The sequence below is a fragment of the Podarcis pityusensis genome (genome assembly GCF_964106645.2).
Source record: "Podarcis pityusensis genome assembly, chromosome: 10".
In the NCBI taxonomy this organism is placed as follows: Eukaryota; Metazoa; Chordata; class Lepidosauria; order Squamata; family Lacertidae; genus Podarcis; species Podarcis pityusensis.
In genome coordinates, this window is record NC_138035.1 from 19,248,497 (window position 1) to 19,266,795 (window position 18,299).

The 18,299-nt window shown below is 42.6% G+C and overlaps 2 protein-coding genes and 1 long non-coding RNA gene across 5 annotated transcripts in view; 2 read left to right on the forward strand and 1 right to left on the reverse strand.

Moving 5' to 3' along the window:
- Positions 1 to 11,835, forward strand: part of CACNA2D4 (calcium voltage-gated channel auxiliary subunit alpha2delta 4) — a 166,531-nt gene extending 154,696 nt beyond the window's left edge. Inside the window, exons 35-36 of the mRNA XM_080971592.1 lie at positions 7,339 to 7,456; positions 11,359 to 11,835. Coding sequence (XP_080827718.1) covers positions 7,339 to 7,456; positions 11,359 to 11,716 — 476 coding nt within the window. The 3' untranslated portion in view covers positions 11,717 to 11,835. The remainder of the gene's footprint in view (positions 1 to 7,338; positions 7,457 to 11,358) is intronic.
- A 1,559-nt stretch (positions 11,836 to 13,394) lies between these two features.
- Positions 13,395 to 15,926, forward strand: LOC308457630. Its single transcript, XR_013977058.1, has 2 exons — positions 13,395 to 14,818; positions 15,305 to 15,926. It is a non-coding gene; the product is annotated as an uncharacterized lncRNA (long non-coding RNA).
- Positions 15,396 to 18,299, reverse strand: part of ADIPOR2 (adiponectin receptor 2) — a 35,758-nt gene continuing 32,854 nt past the window's right edge. For all 3 annotated transcript variants that reach the window (XM_080971647.1, XM_080971649.1, XM_080971648.1), the window contains exon 8: positions 15,396 to 18,029. In XM_080971647.1, coding sequence (XP_080827773.1) covers positions 17,904 to 18,029 — 126 coding nt within the window. In that variant the 3' untranslated portion in view covers positions 15,396 to 17,903. The remainder of the gene's footprint in view (positions 18,030 to 18,299) is intronic.

Sequence of the window (18,299 nt, forward strand, 5' to 3'; positions counted from 1 at the left end):
GTATTATTCAGACAACTGCAGATAGTCAGGTTCTGATGGCTAGAGCAACTTCAATAAATAAGTTCATTCAACTTTCTCATAATTTATTTATGTTAGAGAAGCAGATATGATTACAGGTTGGCTGAATAAGCAGCTCTAGCCCTTTATTCCCCCTCCACCATTCAGACAAAGGCTGATAAATGGCTTGTCTATAGAAATAAGAAATATGGGAGCTGCCCTTATGTCAATAAGATATAGCTAAACAAGATAAATATTAAAACTCTTTGCATCGTTTACATCATTTGTCATCATGATTAGCTACCAGTAAACCCAACAACAGGGGATGGGCCATAGCTCCATGCTATAGCACCTGCTTTGCATGAAGAAGACACCAAGTTCAATCCTTATTTCCCAGGTAGGGCTGAAAATAGCTTCGAGCTGAAACCCTGAGGAGCTGCTGCCAATTGGTGTAGACAATACTGAGCTAGATAGTCCAGTAACTTCCCATGTTCCAATATGTCACTAAAGCTTCAACATGTAAGAGCTGGGGCATGTGAGGGTACTTCCCAGGTCAGCTGAGCACCAGCCTGCCTGTAGTCAAGGAGAGAAAAAACCTTCTCTATGATATCCTGGCAAGAGGTAGTATTTCCTTCCCAAATTCCAAACATCAGCAGTTGCTAAAGCTCCTGTGGAGAAGAAGTTGTTAAACTGGTTGCTTGCTCATGAGTAGCCCAGCCAGTAATCAGCCAGGATGGGCTACAGGTAGGTAAGGGTGAACTGCCCTGAGACGGCGGTATATAAATTCAAATAAATAAATAGATTAGATAGATAGATAGATAGATAGATAGATAGATAGGGGGCTAAGAGGCTCCAATCCTCCAGACTCTTGCTGGTGGATTATAAGCCTTGGAGGAATTGGGGAAGTAGGACAGTGGCATAGGAGTAACTGGTGGAGAGTAATATTTGGGGGTTTAGTTATTTCCCCATGAGGGCTGAAAGACAGAGAAGGGAGCACAGATTGCTTCCGAAGGCAGTGGGCGCTGATCTATTAGGCCAATAGGGCACTGCCCTACCAACCGCAACCAGCTCCCAACTGCCTTATTTCTTACAACCAGTCCAGGGGCTGGCCCTGCCTGCTGGTTTCTTCCTTCTAAGTGCCACTGTTGCCCTTCTATGGAGGAGGATTGGGGTTAAACTAGAATTAGTTCTGCCTATCATCACCTCTGGCTCCTCCTACTGTTGGCATCCATGCCTTACGGCCTGCCTATCCCAGTAGACACCAGCCCCCCACTGGGGAGCAGCTGTCCTGTGCACGTGCCGTAACATCTAGCAATCTGTGAGAGAGATTTCATACAATTTTACTGTGTTTTATGTAAACCACTCAGTGGTCTTGTATATTTAATAATATATGACTTAGGAAAGCAGAGATACAGAAACTCAAGGCCCTTTGCTATATCATAAAATGGTGCAGAGGTGCCGATCTCTGGTCACATGGACGGCTGCTTGGGCTAGAAAAAAAATATCTTTGGGCTGCCCTGCTGACAGTGAAATGCCAGCAATTTAAAACCTATCTCTGTTGTTATTTTTCCGGATCAATGTGACTGCAAATATCAGGATGGCAGTGACATTTTGCTCCCTTTTGCCGATGCTGCTCAGGTGTTAATTCATGCTCATCTGTGGAATGAAACTGGGGGATGAGGGGGGAAGGGAATGCCCTGCCCCAAATGTAGCAGTGGCTTCACTGTGTTCTGCGCTGTTGAAGCTGACTGGATTTGTTCCCTCTCCCCAGGCTCAATTTATTGCTGTTATTGCTCTGTGTCCAAGCAACTGTTTGGGGTATGAGGAAATTCACTTCCGATCCAGTTAAAGTGTGGTTTAACAGAGAGACAAAAGGGAGTTTGAACAGAATGAATCTCTGTGGCTCCAAGAGCAAATGTTATTTGTGAATGAAACGCAATAAGAAGATGGAAAGCATGCTGTGGATCTTCCCTTCCATACATGACACTGATGCAGTTCTACCTTGAGGAGAGGGAGAGTCAAAGTTTGGATATGTAAAGTGAGCTGGTTGTGGACATGTAACTGCACGGCTGTAACTCACAGTTTTGCATCCTGGATAGGCCACATATTTTCCATGTTGGGTAATTTCTAGGTTTTAGTAAGGTGCACTAGAAGAGAAACCTAGAAAATATATTGAGTGCTGAATATGGGGTCTATCTATACAGATGCTAAATCTGGCTCCCCCAGTCAGGATTGCACTGTGGTTAAGACTCCTGTCCACCTACATTTTGTCACATTGTAGACAAGCTGTCTAATCAGCTGCCTTTATTAGTTTTTAGGGAGTTGGTGAGTTGAGGGGTTCCAGGTTGGAATCTTATCTAGAAGACCTTAGACAAGACAACCAATTTAGGGCAGAGGGGTAATACAAAACATCAGGGTGACATATGCAGGACTGGACAAATCCTTGCTATACAGCATGGAAACTTAATAAGACCTAGGAAAACAAATAGGTGTTGTTTACAATACTCATTGCACCATCTGGCATAAATTTATTTCGGTTTTAATCCCAGTTGAGGGAGGTTGTGTTAAAATAGCCTGCTGCTTCCTTCATAGTTGAAAGATTAGAACAGGGAATCTGCTGCATAGCTACGTTGAGGGAAACTTGGTGAACAACATTACAGGCAAAGAAAAGCAACGGGAGGAATCAGATTGTCAGTGATGGTTTCACTGAAGCAGAGATTCAGTCACTTGCAAACCCCTCACGAAGGACAGGTGCCATTGTGACAAAGCAATGGGAGCTCTGATACTCACTTCCCAGCAGTAAGCAACAAGGAAAGGCGAGTCCCATTCTCTCTCCCTGCTTCACTGGTGCTTGACAGATGGGCTACACAAGTCTTCATTTTGTGTGCAATGGTGTTGCAAGCTTTGTGTCCAGATTAGAGCACTGCAATTTTCACAAAAGCTACAGTCACAGATTTGTGAAAGAGCCAGGATTGTTAGAGTGTTGGACAAGCTCAACCACCTGCTTGATTCCAATTCCAAGAGTTCACGGGTTTTACCTACCTGAGAAGGGAGTTGTGATGATAAGAGGATCCTGAGCTCCTTGAAGGGCAGGGAGATAAAAATGGATAGATAAACTAGAAAAAGGTGTGTTTTTTGGATATTTGTCACTGTCTCGACTCCCAATGAGTGACACAGACTCTATACGTGTTTGTGTGACATTTGCAGTATCTTTGCGTCTCTGAGTTGTCGTCATCGCACAAGAGAATAAATGCCAGCACAGCTTTTCTCCCTCAGGCCAGTGTGATGCAAATGTCCAAAAGCATTTTGAGCATTTCTCTGTTTGAAGAACAGCAGCCCCACTGTTAGTTTTATCAAATGCAAACTTCTGCTGTTACTGATGACCAACCAGTTCACCCACTCCCTGACTATCTGGCAGGTGATTATTTTTTTCTCTGTGCAAACATATCCATGCATTATCTCAGCTATCCTCAAATCTAAACATCATACATTGTCCTTCAAAATGTCACAAGGACACCTGGTGTTTCTTTAAAATAAATAAATAAATAAATAATGCACCTAAATGTTAAAAATGTTGACATGCAACACAATTAAAATAGTTTTGTATACTCAGTTAATAACATAAATATTTTAAACAATATTTATGCTTTCTTAAATGTTTTGGATTTCAGCTTTCCAAAAACTTCAAAAGTGATTATTATTTTTTTGTATATATTTCAACAATTCCAAAGTCTGAAAATCAGTAGCCCAGGTGTTGTAAAGGTTTGGTGATCTGTCATGGAACAACCCCATTGAAGAAGATAACAGTGGCGACTTCCGGGGTGGCGCCATCGGTAATGGCGGACTCCCTCTGATCTGGAGGGACCAGCTCCACGGAAAACGGGTATTTCCCGCTACGGCGAAGCGGGGACCCTTTCAAAAATCACAGGCGGATGAAGCCTGTGACCATGGGACTCGGCGGGCACCTTTAGCGCCCTCCCCAACCCGTAAAGGAACCCATTCACGGGCTCCGGAGCGAAGAGGGGGAAGTGGCACGGTGCTGAGAGTCAACTGCTTCTTCCTTTTTTTTTTTTAAATGATATTTATTAAAAGGTTTTAGAATTACAAAAGAGAACAAAGCAGAAAAAGAGAAAGAAAAAACAAAGAAAAAACAAACCACATCAAACAATACAAATTCAAAAAACAAAAATACACCACAAACACTCAAAAACAAATCCATCATTCTCAAATCCTCAACTGTCATTACCTTCTTTATTTGACCTCCTCCTCCTCCCTTTTTTTGTATCCTAGTTGTTAATTGTCGCAGCAAATCCTTTCCATATTTCATAATATTCTGTCATTACATTACCTTAATCTATTTTAATCTTATCTTACTATAAAGAACCTTAAAGCTTAAAACTTAAATCTTATTTTTACCAACTTCTCATAACCATAATATTCTTACATAATTCTTTAAACATTTTTGCTAAAGCCAAGTAATTGCGTTCCAACATTTTTCTAACATTCATCAATTTTATAGAACAATCCTAGTAGTAAAAAAAAAGAAATAAAAACAATCCAATCTTCATCCAGCGTCCCTTCCTCCTGGTCCCGGGTTTTGTCAGTCCTTATTATCCCATCAATCTAGCGCATTAACCTGGTAACCTTGTATCCGAGGCCCTTCGCCGTAGCGGAAAAGACCCGTTTCGCGTGGAGCTAGTCCCTCCAGATCAGAGGGAGTCCGCCATTGCCGATGGCGCCACCCTGGAAGTCTCGAGTCAACTGCTTCTTCCGCCGAGCGAAGCCGCACAGCCGTTGCCGGAGAGCGCTGCCTTTTTCCTGGGACAATTTGGCTTTTAAAACAACTACCCGTGAGTACTTTAATTTCGGACAATTGGACTTTGAATAATGACCTGCGAGTAGAAAGGAAAATTGAACTAAGAAATTCATCTCAATTTGGCACTGAAACGGGAATGTCTAAACAGGAAGTCAGCCTTCCGTTTCTTGTAGATAGATTAAAGCAAAGACATGGCAAACTAGAGTTCAGAAAATCGCTTGTAAAGGATTAATTTTCATCATTTAAAATTGTTGAACCCCCTTCGGAAGCAGGAGAAGAGGGGGGATTTTTTTTTTTTTTTGGACTGTTTAAACCTGCAGAAAGAGTGTAAAGCAAAGTAATTTTCCACCGTCTTGATCCTGGGAGCGGGCGTCAGGACTGACGTTCTTTGGGAAGCTCATTGACCAGAGACAAACATTTTTGACAGATAGTTAAAAGAAGAGAAACATAGTGATTCCATTGTTCTCCTTCGCATTTTAAAGGAACAAATATTGACAAAATATCTGAAAAAGGAAACTTTGTTGTTAGATCTGCTTTTAAAAGAAAAGAACAAATAGAAGTTTTTCCCCTAGAGGGAGCCTGTGAAACTGTTACTAAATCTGAATCGGGGAGCTCTGCAGCTGCAGCAGATTACGATCGTGGGAATAGACTTCTGACCTTGCAGAACAATGTATTCAGAAGCTCTGATGCGTGCTTTCTGCAAAACAAGTGCCCTACTGGAACAGCTACATGAGAAGACGGACTTGATGATTGCAGCGATTGGAAATTTCGGACAGGTAGTGGGTAACTATATAGAGCCCACCCAGGAATTAAATCAGGAGTGTGCTCTGACAGATCAGATGAGGGAAGAGGATGTTGTTGAACCTCGGGCGCCAGAGATGGAGGAAGCTGTGGCCCAGCAGGAACATGAGTTGTTGGATTTGACAAATGAACTTGGAAAAAGCCAGGCTTGGAGAGATAGAGTTTTGTTTGGTTTGGAAATGGGGGGTTGGATAGACCCCCCTATGCAGGGATGTTTTGACTCTCCAAGTCTGGCAATGGGCCGTGAGATGTTTGGGGTTGTGGAGGCTCTTAATTCTGGAGGGATCTTGAAACATGTTTTTAAATACCACATGGAGTCTAGTGTGGACTATGGAAAAGGGGCTGATTTGTCGAGAAGGGTCAAAAACACTGTCAAGTTGGAGTTTCCACGAGTGAAAGGAGCAGGAGATAAAGTAAAGTACAGGTATAAATATGAAGAAGAGCTGCGGAAGGGACATGGAAGAGATTTAAGGGCCTTGGACATAAGATTACCAGGTTAATGAACTAGATTGATGGGATAGAAAGGACTGACAAAACCCAGGACCAGGAGGAAGAGACGCTGGATGAAGATTGGAAGAATTTTTTTTTATTATTAGGATTGTTTTATAAAATTGATGAATGTTAGAAAAATGTTGGAACGAAATTATTTGGCTTTAGCAAAAATGTTAAAAGAATTATGTAAGAATATGTTATGGTTATGAGAAATTGGTATAAATAAGATCTAAGTTTTAAGTCTTAAGGTCTTTTATAGTAAGATAAGACTAAGACCTTAAAATAGACTAAGGTAATGTAATGACAGAATATTATGAAAAATGGAAAGGATTTGCTGTGACTATTAATAACTAGGATACAAAAAAAGGGAGGAGTGAGGAGGTCAAAGAAAGAAGGTAATGACAGTCAAGGATATGAGAATATTGGATTTGTTTTTAAATTTTTGTGGCTTATTTTTGTTTTTTGATTGTGTTCTGTTACGTGCTTTGTTCTTATTTTTTGATTTTGATTTTTATCAATTTGTATTGCTGGATTGTGGTTTGTTTTTCTTTTGTTTTTTCTCTTTCTTTTTCTTCCCAGTTTTTTCTTTAACTTTAAAACTCTTAATAAATATCATTTTAAAAAAAGAAGAAGAAGAAGATAACAGTGGTTACTCAGGCTTTGTTGCTGATGCCGAAGGGCCCCCGTAACAGTTCAAGCTTCAGGGTCCACAAAATGTAGATCTTTCCACTGCAAGTAGTCAGTTCCTATGTTGGCTAGTGGGAGCTGGGTAGTGGACTTTCTTTCTAGTAAAGCTTCCTTCTTAGGTATTTAGCTGCAGTTACTAAAGATTGGTGCTGTACTAGCCCAGCTCAGCCCGCTATATTTCACGCAGTCACTGTCGTTAGTAAAAAGTCTTCCTGTTTCCCCCATATGAGCCACCTAGTAATGTCTTGGCCAGCTGGTTTGCTTCTAACCATGAACTAACTGCAAGTGGTTTCCCACTTGTTTGTGTGTTTTGACTTTCTAGCAGTAAACAGCCTGTCAGACTGATAGCTACATAATCCGACCATTGGCTGAAGGGTGGCCATATTCATGCTTCTAGGGCATCCTCATACACTGAGTCTCCCACACCACCTAGTGGCTGCCAGTAATCTTCGTTTTTGGGTCAACATCTTTCCGCTTCTTTTTTCCACACCTCATTTGTTTCCTTCACCTGATTTTCTCACTCAGCCTCTTTTTCCCCATCTCAGCTCACAAGCACAAGAAGCACGACATGCTACAGCCATGTGACACAGAATACCCAGTGTTTGTATATGAACCTGCCATCAAAGAGACCAATGGGATTATTGAATGCGGAGACTGTCAGAAGTAAGAAATGTGCTCTCTTTCTTCCTTTTCTCCTACCTGTGCCTCTCAATTGTCTCTGGTTAGTCTGATCTCCAAGCAAACTAACTGTCCCTTGTTATCCTTGCAATGCCTCTTATTTTCCACAATTTCTTCTGAATTGCCTGCAACTATGAACTATTCCAACCTCAATTCAAGTGTCCGTTAGTAACAATAGTAGTGACAATTGCTTAGGACCCAGGTCCCTCACAGACCACTTCCTTCTGCATGAACCTGCCAGGTACCAAGGTCTGCCTTGAACACATTCTTTGCCTAGTGCACGGGTGGGGGACCTCAGACCCAGCTGGGTATGTTTAGCCTGGGAAAAAGGAGACTGAGAGAAGAGATGATAGCCATCTTCAAATATCTAAAGGAATATTGGAAGTTGGAGCAAACTTGTTTGCTCTGGAGGGTAGAACCCAAACCAATGGATTCAAATTACAAGAGATTCCATCTAAATATCAGGAAGAACTTTCTGGCAGTAAGAGCTGCTTGACAGTAGAATGGACTCCTTTGGAAGGTGGTGAACTCTCCTTCCTCAGAGGTTTTTAAACAGAGGACACGGGTGACGCTGTGGTGTAAACCACTGAGCCTTGGGCTTGCCGATCAGAAGGTTGGTGGTTAGAATTCCCACGATGGAGTGAGCTCCCGTTGTTCGGTCCCAGCTACTGCCAACCTAGCAGTTCGAAAGCATGTCAGAGTGCAAGTAGATAAATAGGTACCGCTCTGGTGGGAAGGTAAACGGTGTTTCCGTGCGCTGCTCTGGTTTCGCCAGAAGCGGCTTAGTCATGCTGGCCACATGACCCGGAAAAACTATCTGCAAACAAACGTCGGCTCCCTCGGCCAGTAAAGCGAGATGAGCGCCACAACCAGCACCTAACTGGACTTAACTGTCAGGGGTCCTTTACCTTTATCTAGATGATCATCTGCTATGGATGCTTTAGCTGAGATTCCTGCATTGCAGGGGGTTGGACTAGATGACCCTTGAGGTACCTTCCAACTCTACAATTCTGTGGTTCTGTGAATTCCCTTTAGAAAGATAGGCAAAACTGAACATGATCATGTTTTTTCTGTTTTTTTCTTTATAGGTTAGGGCATTTGCTTCAGTGTAGAACATTCCTGTTCCAAATAATTCATATCCATAAGGGTCCACAGATAAGTTAATTCTGTTCAACATCCATTTCTTTTCAAGGCAATCTTCTTTTCACACAAAGCTCTCCATAGAGTGTTTTCCCATGTGAGATTGTCCCTCATTTAGAGAACTTACATCACTCATTCTAAACTGCATGCAAGGGCTGAGAGGCATGTTTACCTGTAAGAACTCTACTTTGCCAACATTAAACAACTCAGTGTGCCTAAACACTGAATACTGGCACCAGAATATCTGAGCATTTGATGCTGTTTCCAAAAAACAGACAGACTCAAGTCTGGCTATAATGAGTTTGAGAACTGTCAGCCCTGCCTTAGGCATTATCTTTTCTCCTCTCTCATTTATACTGTCAAGTAGTGGTATTTTTCTAGAAAAAGAGGTGCCAGAACTCACCATGAATTCCTCCCTTGTTCTCTTATAATGGCAAGGGTACCCACCTGAGCAGTGCTGAAACTGAGTTCTGGTGAGTTCCAGCTGGAAAAAGCCCTTCTGTCAGGGCATTGGTTGCAGGTACACCATACTAGGAGCAAATTAGATTTGAATACTTTGTCTTGTGCAAATAAGCTCAGCCTTGCTCTTAGCAACACATGTCTCTCCTGTGTAGCTACTAATACCAGATAGTTTCTGAAGCAATTCCTATGATGGTTGGTATAAGCATAATGGTTAAATCACATGGGACAATTTCTTAGCTCAGCATGAACTCAGCAAGTGATCTCCAGAAAATTGTTCTCTCTCTCCCCCTCCCCTCTTGCCCCCTAACTGATCTAACTTACATGATTATTGTAAGGAAGCTAAGGACTAATTCAGACATTAGTATTTTCATGTAATGTTCACAGCTCTAATATCTAAAAGCTTCTTATTGCAGTATCCCACACTTACACCATTGGGAACCATGGTGCTGGGAGTAGGATGCTTCATTCACTTGGGTGGTTGAAGCAGGTAGGAAGCTTCCAGATCAGGGGTTCCTGAAGTGTGGTCTGTGGACCACAAGTGTTCTCAAGGTGTCTGTGAATTTGTGGCTGAAGATGGGAAATCATACATCCTTTGCATTTAGTTTTGTGTCAGTTTTTAATTGCATTGTTATCACTTACTTTCTTTTCTTAATATTGTATTTTATTGTATTACAAATTGAATTCTGTGGAATTGCAACTGCTACAGCAGGTAGAAATATAATTAAGTGGTTCCCCAAGACCCTCAGCAAATTTCAAGTGGACTGGGGGGGGTGGAGTTTGAGAACTACTGTTCTAGATGTTGCCACTTCTGTAGGGAGTGTTGCTGAAGGAAAAGCTTATCACTCAAATGTAACATTTGGACCAGCCCTAGGATTATGCCCATGAAGCATGTATTCCTGTTCTTATTCTTATGCGGCTTTTAAATGATTCCATTAACTCAGACATGGTACCCAGCTGGGTACAGCTGGCAGGATTCTGTTTGCAGAGATGGCCATTTAAATAAAGCCTCCACAAGCCCACAGGAGGTGATCTAAGAACTAAAACTCAGGTGCTAAAATATTAAGATGGAACTTTTCAGTTTTAGCTAAGTACACACCACTCATAGTCCCCCAGCAGAGGGCAGTAGAGGACTATTGGTTTTTCTGGCTGTAGGCATGCTTAGGGTGCATTTTCCATATTACTTGAACATGAACACTTTATGTTGTCAGAAAATAATTAATAGTAACTATGAAAATGACACATATACAATAAATGAGTATTCAAGCCCGCAGTCCAAATACTGCACCGTATTCATAGCTAGAGAAGGGAGCAGACACAGAATGTTGTAGCCCCAGTGTCATGTGAGCAGAGTCTGTCCACGTCACCAGCTGATCCCTCAGTATTGGGCCACACATGGGACTTTATAGTCATTCTTTGAATGTGGCTCCCATGCATAGCTGTATAGGGTTTAATACGTACACTTTAATACACAGGTCAGTCCTGTACATACATTTACACTGGCTTGAACACACACTCTGAATCTGCAATCCTGCTTTGGCACACATAACTGTGGTGTACTTAAGTCAATGTGCTTCAATACATACATAATTAGTTCTTCGGCAGGCCTTCCATGCATAAGCACTATGCTCATAATGCAGAGTACATTGAAGATGAACACTCAGAAACTTACAACCTCTGAATTGTGCATGGATACACACACACACACACACACACACACACACACACACACAATGTATGTAGATGCTGCATTCCCATCCAGAGTCAAGTATCATATCAATCCATTTACACAAGAGCTGCACTACAGTATTAACAGATTAGTCCGCAGTACACAAGGATTTATCCCTGCTTTATAACCCACAGCTCAAGTTTCTCAACCATTCTGCCTCCAATGCAATAAAATTGTATTTGTGTAATTGAAAGTGGCAGTCTTCAACTCAGTTCTGAATATTCCCTAACAGTATTCCCATTTATTAACTAAATACATTTTCCTCTGCCCCCTTCCCATTTGCTTTAATTCTTGCTGTTTCCTATTGCTTGAACCATGTGCTTGTTTGTGGTGGTGGGAAGGGAAGGGAAGGGAAGGGCAGTGCTATTTTTTTTAGAAAAAGAAGTGTTGGAACTCACCTCCCTTGTTATCTTAGAATGGCAATGGCACCTACCTGAGAAGTGCCGGAACTGAGTTCCTGCTGGAAAAAGACACCTCTGGAAGGGGCAAGGGGAGTATTCTGTAACCTTCTGTTCTGACCATAGTCTCTTGGGGTGGGGGGATCTTCTCGCCCTTACAGGATGTTTGTGGTGCAGCAAATTACCAACAGCAATCTCCTGCTCCTGGTTGTGGATGCTGTATGTGACTGCAGCAACTTTCCACCTGTCCTACTGCAACCTAAAGAAGTCAAATATATCTTTCTTCTGGTAGAGGTTGTACTGGGTTGTACTTCTTCCCATGTGGGCACGTGTTTGCTTTTTATAGTTGCAGGGACTCATGTTCTGGACCAGAACCATGACATAGATGCACAGGACACCAACAGGCTTCAGGGAGATTTACATTGGGGCAGTGGAGTGTATGTTTGTGGGGGAAAGAGTGGTTATTTAAAAAACTTGCAAGGAAGAACTTCATTTAAAGACATACACATGAAATTATGAAGACACATTTAATGTAACAGTAAGTTTCTCCTTCAGTAGACAAATTTTAGCTCTGCAGCAACAGTGCTGGAAAAAATATGTAGATTGTAGCCCTAATTTTGCTCAAGGTGGTTGTGACTAACTTATGTCCCATTGCTTCCAGTAGGTCTTACCCCTGGCTAACTGCTCCTGGAGTGGAGCTTGCTCATTAAGTGTGATCACTAGCCTTGAAAGCTGCTGCTTGGTTCTGCAGCCACCCATGATGGCTCCATTCCAACTAAAATCATGTTGAAATCAATGGGAAAATTAACTCCCACTAGTTTCAATAGAATTTAAGCAGTGTTCAGATTAAACTATGTTCAAAAATCCTAGCTGATCTTAACTGAGCCCACCTACTTACCAGGTGTAGGGACGCGGGTGGCGCTGTGGGTTAAACTACAGAGCCTAGGACTTGCCGATCAGAAGGTTGGTGGTTCAAATCCACAACAGGGTGAGCTCCCGCTGCTCAGTCCCTACTCCTGCCAACCTAGCAGTTCGAAAGCACGTCAACATGCAAGTAGATAAATAGGTACCACTCCGGCGGGAAGGTAAACGGCGTTTCCGTGCGCTGCTCTGGTTCGCCAGAAGCGGCTTAGTCATGCTGGCCACATGAAGTTGTACGCCAGCTCCCTCAGCCGATAAAGCTAGACGAGCGCCGCAACCCCAGAATCAGCCACGACTGGACCTAATGGTCAGGGGTCCCTTTACCGTTACCTTTACTTGCCAGGTGTAGCATAAGTATTTTGAGACATGTCCTGCCTGTGACAGCACCCTTTATGCTAGAATGAGTGCATGGCATTCCATGTGAGTAGAGGCCTTGCAGTAGCTTCATAATCAAGGGCACCTCTATGGGAATACATCTTATGACTTGTACAGCCTAGTTGTAAACTGGAATTCTGGGACAACACAGCTCCTCCATAAATGGGATTGTTTCTGATTTTCACCATTTCCCCAAACTGCTATTAACCTTAACAGCACTGCACATAATGCGTCAGTGAAATGTGACAGGATGCGCTCCCAGAAGCTGAGGCGGCGACCAGATACCTGCCATGCATTCCATCCTGAGGTAAAGCGGGTTGAGGAATTGTTGCATTTGACAAAGTAGGCTCTGCCCCACAGCAGCCATGATAATGTGCTGGCCTAAATAAAATAAGCTGGGTTTTGAAATGTCAGTCCATAGATTCATTTTTAACCACCACAAGGCTGCCTCACTTGTTTGCCTATGTGGAGGCCCTAAAAATAGGGCACAGTGCCCCCACCTGTCCATCAGTGTGTGTTTGATGTGATGTATGCAGCAAGCCTGTGCACACGTTATACGTATAGCCAAGTGCACTGGGTTCCTTGCCATGTGGTAGGCACTCATGAGCACGCATATTCTGCACGGACACAGTTTATCCTGCCAGCCCTATGAATGGATCCATTGTTATCGGGAGGTGGATTTGGCCATCCCCATTGCAAAAAAAGTTTCAATCATTTGGCCCAAGTTAAAATGAAGCTAGGCTTTAATTTTTGCTGCCCTCTAAATTCTACTTGCTGACCACATACTTGCTTTGTTTTTCAGGAAAACGCCCAGGACTGTGGAGGAGCGGCAGAGATTTCTGCCTCATTGGCCCTGCTCTTCCTTCCTCTGGGAACCACAGCTCTTCTCTTGCGGTGACAAGGCCCATCAAAGTCCTTATTTTGGACCAGAAAGGCAAATGCTCTATTTTGAGGACCATGCTACTTGGGCACTTAAGACAACTTCTGCATGCCAGAGCATGTGGACAATGCCACAGAGGCTCAGGAACTCCTTCGGCTGCATCCTCCCAAGGAACTTGCTAGCTGTGTTGTGTTTGGAAGTGGGCTTTCCTTTCTTCAAGAAGCTTGCAACTGAGGGTGGGGCACCTATGGCTATGGACCAACAGGCTCACCAAGCTGTGTGATCTCACAGCTTACCCTCCCTGCCTTAGCAGCATGGAAAAGTTTACACTGGTGGGGGAAAGGCCTGGAACAGAAGATGGCATTTGCCAAATGGATGGACTTAACCTATAACTTACCCTAGCTGCAAAATGGGAACAGTCAGTACTATCTGCTAAAGAGAAGCATCTCATAATCCCCTTTCTTTTAACTTAACAGACACCTGGGCAGTTCTGCAAGAATATCACCTTCTTAGAGAACATAATGGTCATCAACAGAGATTCATTTCTACTGTCGAGGAACTGGAGAACAATACTGCCAAGCCAGGCTTTGGTAGGGATTCCTGTATCCGGCAAGGAGTTCCTGCAACTCTGCCTACTGCAGACATTTAAGCTCTTCTAAGGCTACACAGAGAGCTTTCCTCTAAAATAGCGGATTCAGACAATGATTAGATTTATCAGCTTGATGTGAAAATAGCTCCATGTGTTCTATTTCAAGAGGCATAATGCATTATGGGGAGTGGTTGCAGGTTGAGAATTTCATCTGAAACCTTGGATGGCTACTACCAGCCAGTGTAGACAGTACTGAGCTAAAAGGAATAACGTTTCCACCTATGTTTCTGTGTTATTAAGGCAAACTTAAACTCTAGCCTTAGAAATATTCCTTCTGTCCACACCTCTCAAGTTCCCTCAGCTTCACAACGCTGGACAAGGAGTTTAGCCATAACTCCCTTTGCATAGGTTACAAAATTAAACATGGTGAGGCTAAGTGTGCACATTAGCTTTGTTAGACACAAATGTTTAAAAGCAGACACTTTTGGGAAGTCTACAGATGCACAGGAAATATGACTGTCACCTTCCAGTTCCTACTGTATCCTGCAATATTATTTTGCCAGACATGCTGACGGCTTCATGGATGCACCAGCTGTATAATACAATCTTTATCAGTTTTCAGGGAAGAGAGTAACCCCTCAGAGGTGTGCTAATACAATGTGAAATTTCTCTCAACTTTTGAAAGCCATTTTGCCTTATGAACGAAACTATGGGCAAAATTTTCACCACAACAAGTTTTTGTTTCTAGATCCCAGTAGTTTACGTGCCAGGCGTGGGCTGATGGTTGGATAGCCAAGACCTTAAGACCTCAGAAATGGAGAAATCAAGCAAAGGAAGCCATATTACAGGACTGCTGGTATGTATTTCCTTGACATGACTAGCATTTCAATAAGAAAGTCCTCCTCTCAAATCCCCAAGGGAGATTTGTGACAGTACAGAAGTTGTTGAACTTTTGCTTTTGTTTTTGTAATGTGTGTTTGACATTTGGCCTCTTTTTAAAATATGACATTTTCATTATATTTTTGTTTCATGTCTTTCTTGGTTGTCATACACAATATGCCACAAAATCCCATCACAGGTCATACTGGAATTATGCTGAGAATGGACCCACACTTACATTCACAAGTAAATGTGCTTAGATGTATTTACAATATTCCAGTATAGTGTAAGAGCTTCACATTGTCAAACTGACCTTACTATATGAGCACATGGTGTGTTGAGAAAAAAGTGTAAAAAAACCCCAAACATCGGGAAGGGTTATGGTTCTCTACTCTTGGTTCAAAAACATGGAAGAACAGCTTTCACCATTAAATGTAACACAAACCAATTTCTATATTTCCAGGCCACATTCCCATCCATACTTTTCTATACATCCATCCAGTTCTTATATGATCACGAATGAGACCAAAAAGACAACACCCATCAAGCCTCCATTGCATTTGCTCTTTTTATTAGAAGTTAAGAATACAACAAGTAATGAGATCCCATTGCCCGGAGACCCCAATCTTCAAAGTCCAAGATGTGCTTTGTCGCCTCCAACAGTAAGCAATTTTAAAAAAAAGAAAATACTGAACAAGGCCACTAGTTAATGGGAAAAGAAAGCTGTAACTCTGAACTATACTACACTGAAAACCTGCACACACAAAGGAAGCAAGCGAACCTCCGATTGCTGAGAGTAAGGCATTCAGGTGCCAACCTGGGAAGAAGTCTCAGCAAGCACCACGGAAAAGTGCACAGCTAAGCAGTTTTTCTTATTGGGACACAAAAAAATGTCCTAAACAGAGACCAAAGGGGTAGAATAAGTGGAGGGTGCGTTTTTGTACAGGTTGTGTGCTGTAGGACCAGGTTGTGAGAAACCCTTTCTGGGAGTGAGCATAGGATGATCTAGAATGGGGAGGTGCTATTTCTGCTGCTAATATAGAAGCAGCCTACCACCCCTCTCTCTCTCTCTCTCTTTCTCTCTCTCTCTCAAAAAAAAAATGCTTTTCAGATAAGTAGATCTGAGTCTGATATGTATTAGCACTTACCCCATCAGGCAAGCCATCCTTCTTCCAGATGGCTACATTTACCACTGGGAAGGTTAAATCATTACTGGCCTTCCTGTTCCATTAAAGGGGTTCAATTAATACTGTTCTGTTTTTTTAGTATGGGATTGAACAATCAGAAGTGTTAGGGTGCCATTCTGGCCTATCTGCATTCAGCACATCAGGATCCTACCCAGGATATACACATCTGAAGTTGCCTACAAGCACCCGTTAAGCACCTCTTGTAGGTCTAAACACTAAGGTTCTGTTTTGAGGGTGGGAGAGAGAAAAGACAGAAAGACCAACCTCCTTCTAATAATCAAAAAAGCAGTTTAACATGTGACAAATTCTATCATCTCCCAACACTTGTAGTTAATTATACTATGGGCCAAAGGAACTGCCCCCACTGTGAGTATTCAACAACACAAATTCTACACTGTGTCAAAACATTTCTCTCCATCTCTGACATGCCTCACCAGCCTAGCAGGAGAAAACAGCAACTACACTTCTTGCCTGACTGAGTGTTCTGCTTAGTGATAATTTGCCCTTCTCAGAATGTACGGCTACCCCACAAGCAGTTAAGCTATCCGGGGAAGTTTTTAAAGAGACAAGAAGCTTCTCTTAGGTACCAAGCACTCTTTTGGGGAGAGGCAAAAATGTAATATCCAAGCAGATTCTGCAAGCTGCTCTTCTTTTTAAAGAAAGAAAAAATCCCAGTGAGCAGCGTTGCCTTATAGACCAGAAGGAAGCAAGAAGGATCGGCAGTGTTACATTGCAGCCAAGTGGAGCTTGGTGGAATTTAATACCGGGCAACCTTAGTGCTACTGTAGTTCAGCAGCACACAACATACTCTAGAATGAATTAACAGCTAGTCTAGGCTGCTTTTTCATATGTTCCTCCTCACTCCCTGCAGACCATCTTATCCTACTGTCTCTCAACTAGAAGGCAGATGCCTGACACTAACAATTGCACTTGGATAAAAAAGGATAGCAGGCCCAACTGAATGGTGAAACACTGACAAGAGACCCCACTGCCAAAGAGGTCAAGATACATACCATATTGTGCCTTAAGCCATCAAATCCCAACACAGCAAAAGGCTGGTGGAAAGAAAGACCACCTAAAGACTATCCACAAAATGGCAGAGATCTTAGAAGGCACGCCCTGCCAAGGGAGCAGAGCTCAGCTGCACAATGTCTCCTGCCTTTGCCTTCTGAACGTACAGGGGCCCAAGCGTCAGCCTGATTTAAGGTTGTCCACACTTGCTTACCCTGAACCCTTGTGTGCAGACTGAGCCTGCTGGGTCTAGCTGTCCAGTATATCCCCAAACATTAGGAAGAATCTGTAGAACCCAGATGCTGCAGGGGTTTCACCTGGCCCTCTTGCACTTAAAAGGGTCCGTGCAAACTTGAAACAGTGTGTGGTACTTGCATGTTGCAATCTATACAAAAAACCCTCCCCTCCCACACAATTTTAAAACATTTATATAAACTTTTCAATTAAACAGAATGTTAGAAATCTTATTTACATTTTTCCTCCCAAAAGAGCATCTAAAAATCAACTTACCTGAACAAGATACAAATCTTAATCAAGCTAGATTTTAAAAAAGAAAAAAAAATGCTAAGCCATCTCCCCATGACAACCCCTCTTGTTTTTCTACAAATAAATATGGCATTGAACAGAAGCTGATTAAGAAAGGGCTTTCTGTAGCTTAGTCTGTAGACCCCAGGAATAAATTAGGGTTTAAGAACTTCCAGGTCTTCAGAATCAATTCACTCCAATGCTTGAGGTATGAATTTCTCTTCCAAGTTTTTGTTAGAATCCCTGCGAAGCTTCTACACCATCCTGGGTCAGGTGTAGACTGACTGCTCCAACGGTTCTGCTTTTTTGGTTACAATCTTGGACAAGCGGTCAGTTTTACTACATCTCATCCTCTGAGCAGCCTCCGCCAACTGTGAAGCGGAACTCCTGAAGGTTTGAAACTCCATGGAAGTGTGCAAATGCACCAGCCACTACGAACACATGAAACAGCTGGTGGGAGTGGAACTATGGGAGAGAGAAAAACAGAACACCGTTTCACCTTCGGTAATGGAGACTCCCATTTTCCAGAACAGTCACCAGAGGAGGGCATCACAGGTGGTATTGGCTAGTAAGTAGAGATTGTGAAGTATCAACCAGCCAAAGAATAAGCCATCTTGCTTCCTAGGAATCCACTGTTTATTTCTCTGTGTGAACAGGCTATGCAAGCACCAAGAGGTGCCAATTTAAACCCACCCAGCCCCAGTCAACTTGGCATAACTGGCTAGAGGACAAGAT